Source organism: Apis dorsata, unplaced genomic scaffold (assembly GCF_000469605.1).
Source record: "Apis dorsata unplaced genomic scaffold, Apis dorsata 1.3 scaffold_35, whole genome shotgun sequence".
NCBI lineage: Eukaryota > Metazoa > Arthropoda > Insecta > Hymenoptera > Apidae > Apis > Apis dorsata.
This window is the reverse complement of record NW_006263337.1, coordinates 255342-262132: the sequence shown is the minus strand read 5'-3', so window position 1 is coordinate 262132 and position 6791 is coordinate 255342. Positions and strand designations below refer to the sequence as shown.

The 6791-nt window shown below is 26.3% G+C and overlaps 1 protein-coding gene across 1 annotated transcript; it reads right to left on the bottom strand.

The window, feature by feature from the left end:
• Positions 1–344: 344 nt before the first annotated feature.
• LOC102670733 (enhancer of mRNA-decapping protein 4) lies at positions 345–5691 on the bottom strand. The gene is made up of 9 exons (XM_006608400.2): positions 5460–5691; positions 5274–5349; positions 4714–4919; positions 4253–4632; positions 3906–4174; positions 2193–3823; positions 1909–2116; positions 1548–1838; positions 345–1485 (listed from the first exon to the last, which is right to left on the bottom strand). Exons 2-9 carry the CDS (start codon positions 5324–5326, stop codon positions 1296–1298), a joined length of 3228 nt encoding a protein of 1075 aa, XP_006608463.1. The 5' UTR covers positions 5327–5349; positions 5460–5691; the 3' UTR covers positions 345–1295.
• Between the last annotated feature and the right edge of the window lie 1100 nt (positions 5692–6791).

Below are 6791 nucleotides of genomic sequence, written 5' to 3'. Positions count from 1 at the left end.
ATATATATATATATATATATATATATATATATATATATATGCTACTTTTGATTTAATATTTAATTATATAAGGAACACAACATAAATTTGGAACTAGGAATTTTTATATATAGCTAATATATATAAATATATAAATTCAAGAAAAATATAAATGTGCATATAAATTACATATTATTTACATTCTTTGAAGAATTATAAACTGTGTATATAGAAGATGTATATATATCATTTTATGATAACATTATGTTTACATGTTTATACACATGCTCATTGTGTTAATAATTAAAATAATAAAATTACCCCACTTATTAATGTATATATTATAAAATTTGAGATACAACTTATTCATTTTAAAATGTTTATTTTTTTCATAGTAAGAAATATAGAATATTTTAGTTTATTACATTACATTTAGCAGTATATTCGGTAAAAGAAAATACGGATGAAATAGAGATAAAATAAAATATAGAACAGAAATATTTCAATACATATAGTTTTTAAATACAGAATTTATGAAATTTTTTTTTTTTTGTCAAAAAGAGTTATTAAAGCTTATAATTTAAATCTAATTAAAATTTAACGGCTACTTTCGATCTTCGTGCATATGAAAAGTTTAATGTGTATCATACAATATGTCATGAAATGCATTATCTATATATTAATACAAAGTCAACATTTAGGAGAATTAAGAGAATATATGTTAATTATATTTAAATTCTATTTTTTAAAATTTCGTTTTAAATGTGAGAACATTACATAGTTTAATTTTACAAGAAAATATTATTTAAGAAATGTAATTATAATAATTAAAAATAAATTTCTTTTGTGTATCATACAAATTATAAAAGAACTTTCTTAATATCAGTCAATATACTAGTAATTCATAAAATTTTTTATTGATAATTAATAAAATAATAATTTAAATTCCTTAAGTTGTGTGTCATTATTTCAATGACATTATTTATATCACGCTTTTTACTTATTATGTATAATACACTTACATAATATGTATTTATAATCAAGAAAATAATTTTCTATTAAACTCTTTCTTTCTTCAATATTTCGTAAACGTATGTACTTTATGAAAAATTAAATTATAAAAACAGATTTTTTGAAATTGTGTTAACTGTTAATAACTTCGTACAATATTTTTTCATATTTTATGTAAATTACTGCCAGTCTTAAACAGGAAGATAATGTGAATATTACTTTCAGATAATATTAAAGTATTTTTTTAAACAAAACATATAAAATCTCGTGTCAGTGCGTTTTTTCTATTCCATATGTATATAACATCAAGGTTGTTGATTTAAAAGTGCACGTGCAGCCATAGCTAACATTTTCATACGTCGAGTAGAACTATGATTTGGATTTGCTGCAACAAAAGCAGCTAATTGTGTTTGTAATGTCATTAATACGGTACCCATATGCTCTCGTGTTACTGGATCGTTCGGATCTAAATTTAATATTGCTTCTTCAAGCCACCTAGTAAATGATAATAAAAAATCAATTAAAATATATAGTAAAATATATTCATGAAAAATTACCTATGTTTAAGCTCCGTACGATGTCCTAAATCTGCAGATAATTGTTGTACAAGTGAGAGAATTACAGGTTGTTGTAAAATACATCTTGTACCTTGACCTTGAGGTCCCACAGAAGAAAATACTCTGGCGGGTTCTGTTTTTTCACAAACTAATACTACCAAACCTAAATCACTAGCACTTAGAGCTTGTTGGAAAGCAGCATTTAATTGTCCTCTTTGAAGAAGAGATATAACTCGTGCTTGAGCATCGGCGACTGCTGAGACTGGTATAGCAGGTGTAGTAGCTCGAGAGCTATAAATATACATTAAATTAATATCATTCTTTAATAAAAAAACTAATGTAATACTTATATTTCATTTACCGTGCATTTGTAATCTCTGTTAATTGTTGATTTAAATTATCTCTAATAGAATCACGAATTGTACGTATCGTTCCTTCTTGTAGAATAATTAAACCTCTATTCAGTTCTGTTTGTAATTCTTCACGAACTAAAGCAGATAATGCTTCACTTTGTTGTTCATTTCGTTGTTGATATTGCTTATCTGCAATTGCATCCACATTTTGAAGATCTATAAAATAAAAGAAATATTTTATATAAAATATATATATCGTAACATTTTCTTTAAATTATATCGAATATCTTACATTCACGAGTACCCCTGATAAAAACATCTTGTACTTGTCTGAACATCGTTTGACATGCTTTTTCCATTCCAGGTAAAAGAACATTTGTAAAGGCTTCTTTAAATGCTGCATCTAATGCTGGTTTTGCTGCATTTACTGCTGCCATAGCAAGTGTATCTTTTATATGAGAACTATTAATTAGATCCGTTAAATTCTTTTTTAAGAGTTCATCCATTCGAGCAGAATCTAATCTAAGTTGATGCTTTAATGGTTCTACTGTGTCTTCAATAATACGTGGTAAAGTAGTTTCAATTTTATCTTTGATTGTTGTTTCAAGTGTCTTAAGAAATTCATGTTGACGAGCCATTTGACTATATAATGTTTGTTCTAAGGTTGCATTTTGTTGTTGTGAAGCTCTTGCTAGAGCAGATTCTACTCGCGTCGAAATTGGTGTTTCTTGTCTTAATCTAGTCATTTCGGTACGTAATTCTCTTAATTCTTGTCGTTGATTTTGAACTACTTCTAAAATTGATTCTATTTTATTTATTAATTCAAGAGCATTCAATTTGTTTGTTGTTTGCCAAGTAGTTTCATCATTTTCTGCAATAGTTGATTCATCTTTTATTTTTTTTCTTTTTTCTTCTTCATTTGTAAAACCATCAGTTTCCTGCATTGCATGTCTGCTTACGTCTTTTAATAATACCATCGGAATATTAGGCCAATCTTCATCAACAGTATTAGTAATTTCTGGTTTATTTTCGGTTTCTGGTTCTTCATTTGCTTTTGTAAGGGATAAAATTTCTCTTACTTCTCTAGATGGACTACTACCACTACTAGCAGGTGCTTGTTCTTCTAATTCGCTTGTAGCTAATGGTGGATCTGTTGCATTTAAAGCCTGCACTGCTTGTGCAAGTGATGGACTAGCAGATAAGACTTTACCTAATTCTGGACTACTGGGACGAGAATCTAGTTCATTATTTTCTTTTTTGGCAGGAGAACTGAATGCATCAGGTGTCATTAAATTTAAGCCAGTGTTATGATTCGTTGTTGCTTCAATTGTAGCAGATAAAGAACAATTTTCTTCACAATTTTCCCCTGAAATTCCATTGTGATTAACATTTCCCATATCTGGTAAGTCTTCAGAAAAGCCCAATGAATCATGAGTCAGTGTGTCCATGAGGCAGTTACCACTCACATGTGAGGCAGGTTTAAAAGCAATATGACATTCTTGCAATGATTTTGGTTGAACTAGATACATCCTGATGACAAGTTGCTCTTCTATATCATCTTCACAAGGACTTAAATCTTCGAGCGATTCACCAGTGGGACGTACTTTACATAGACCAGCGTCGACAATTCCAAAACTCAATATTGGATATGGGAGAAGAAATTCTGATATTGTACTTACTGATGTTAATGTATCCCCATTATCTTTTATAAGACTTAATATATATAGAACTTTATTGTAAATATCTGATAATAAAAGATATCCTGCACTAAGATCTAAGCCTGCTTTTAACACTGGTAATTTACCAGTAGAAGGCGTGGGTGCGAATTTAATAGTTTGTAAGCATGACCATACTTCACAAGACCAAACTTTCAATTCTGTGTTATTATCACATCCAGTTATAGCAAATCTCCAAAACTGAACTCTAAAAAATAAAATATAATTATAATGATTATTTTGTCAGTAATAAAATAAATTCAGTAATATTTTTTTTAATAATTACTTACTCTGGATGATATGTTTTATGATCATCTAGGAAGAACAAACAAGATATTGGTCGTCCACCATGTGGTCTCCATTGATGTAAACAACGTGGTTGTGCTTGATTACCATGAGAATTACTATGTAAATAAACTTGAAAGAATTTTACTTCTCCATCAAAACTAGCTGTAGCTAAAGCTGTACCATCTGGACTGAATGTTGCTTCTATGATTGTATCAGAATGTTGATCAATTTCCAACATGCCTCCATTTTCCTTTACAGCTGGATCAGTTGCCTATCATTTAGTCAAACAGTTGGATACTTTGTTCATTTTGTATGGATTTTATAATCTGTAAGTAAGGTACACATTCACCTCTATTGATCTGAATCTTGCTGAAACAGTATTAACTGACCACAACTCTACTTTGGAACCCCGAGTTAGAACTAAAAGCTTTGAAACTCTATCTCCATCTGATGGTACATCTTCTGGAATATATGGACACCATATCACACGATGACTGGTAGGAGATATATCTTCTGCATTTACTTGTAGTAATAAACTACATAATAATTCAGATGGTGTTGATTCAATGGTATGTATGAAAAGATTTCCCAAATAATCAACGCATGCTAAAATTGCATTTGAAACATGTGCAAATGCCAGATCTTGTATTGCAGCACGCATTCCTCTTAATAGAACTCTCTGTTCCAATTCTTTATATACAACTCTAACCATACCTCCTCCATTACCAACTAAATAATATTATTTTTTTAAATTTAAAAAATATATATATATAATTATATAAATGCAACTTTAATTGAAATTTAGATTACCTTTTATACCATATGCTAAATATTTTCCAGACATATGAACAGCTAATAATTGGCCTGGATAAAAGTTATGTTCCCATGTAAAATCAACAATATTTTTTAGTTTCACCTTTGAACTACCATGATTATGTCCCCCTGGTGAAGGAATAACAGTAATATTGGTACCATATAATTCAACTGAATGTTGATTTTCTTGTCCAGTGAATTCTCTAAACATAAATTTATTTTTATGATACATATATAAAAAAAAAGTAATTGAAATAATAATAATAAAAATATTAAAATAATGATAATAATAAATATGATATTTAATAAATATGAACATTTAATGAAAATTATATAATTTAAATAAAAATTTAAAAATTTAGAATGATAATATATTATAATTAATATAAAAACAGATATATTATACTTATACTAATACAAAGATACATCTATAGATAGAAATACCAAATTATTATTAGAAATTATTATAAAGAGTAGAAACATAAAAGTAAATATATTAATAAGAAACTATTAATAAAAATTTTATCGTTTATAACGAAAATTTAATAAGTACGTACACTGTTTGCTGATAGTGAAGATGTCTTAGGTTATCCTCTCCTGTTTTGATCATTTTGACAAAAATTATAGCGTATCCTAAAAAGTAATAAAATTAATAGAATTTTGGTAATTAGCGTACCGGAATTCAGATAAATCTAACCTCAGCCGGTGGCACGCCTGATAATGATATATTTGAGTAGTCTTACCTTTCGTGCATATATTTGCCGGATTGCGAAAATGTTTTTCCAATTATATGTTATTTATTTTAATAAATCATACGTAAATTATTGTTTCATTGATATAAATAAATAACGTGCTTTATGGACATACTTTAATAAAATTATTAAAATCGAAATGTCAAGCAACCATCAGATACTTGTCAGAAAAACGAACCGGAAGTTCACCAACGATATTTTATCTACTTCGCGTTATGTGGCGCTTCACGCCATCTTAATTTTAAAGGTTTCAATTATTATAAACATACATAATACATACATATTATATAGAGTTATTTATCTTTTAAATTATTAGCATAAAACGATTTTATATTTCTTTGTAAATAAATTATAAAGTATATTATTATATACTTTTTATATTATATTATACTATATTATATATTTTTTATAATAATAATTTTTTAATTTACGATTATAATTATATAATAAAAAGTATGTACTATATGTATTTTTCGAATATTTTATGTTCACTATAAGATATATTATTTAATATTCTACATAAAATATTTAAATGGATACTCATAGGGAATCCTATATCGTAATTTACATTTTATTTTGTATAATACACTATAATAAACAGGCTTTTTTTTCATACATAATTAATATCTTTTGGAAAATGGCAGTAGTGCTCAAATGTATAAAGACCCAAGAAAAATGGCAGTAAATTTTTTTAATTCAATATAATAATTTTATTTTTCAATAACGCTTAACTATATTATAAATCCCAATAAAACGTTTTTTAATTTTTAACCCTTTGCGTTTATTTCGAGTTCCTCCGGTAAAATTTCATAAAACAATATATTTTTTATTGATTTTAATTATTCATTTTTATATATAGAATAGATAACTTAAAATATAAATTAGACAATCAATACAATCTAAAAAAATAAATGAAGTTACAACAACTTGAGAATAACAAATTTTTTAATATCAAAGTTTTATCATTTATTAAATATTATAAATATATATTAATAAAACTTAATAAAATATGGATTTTTATATGACAAAATTAATAAACGGATATAAGTAACCAGTTAAGATAACACTGAATCAAATTGAATGTATCTATTTAGATTATGATTATGAAATGATTTTAAAAATGTAAATAATGATTAAAGTAAAATGCATAATGTCATAAGGATATCTACATATGTAGTAAGATTAATTTTAAGCGAGTCAAGCGCTTAAGAGTTTTAATACAAAGAATAATAAATAGTATAATTTCATGATAAGAGAATTATAAGAAAATAATTAAATTAATTAAAATAAATTATCATTATACGAGTTGTAATAATTTTAAAT

Coding starts and splice junctions, on each gene's coding strand:
- LOC102670733 (XM_006608400.2), bottom strand. CDS start 5,326: ATGATCAAAACAGGAGAGGATAACCTAAGACATCTTCACTATCAGCAA. Junction 4,920..5,273: donor CTTCACTATCAGCAAACAGT/GTACGTACTTAT, acceptor ATTTATGTTTAG/AGAATTCACTGGACAAGAAA. Junction 2,117..2,192: donor TATCAGGGGTACTCGTGAAT/GTAAGATATTCG, acceptor TTTATTTTATAG/ATCTTCAAAATGTGGATGCA.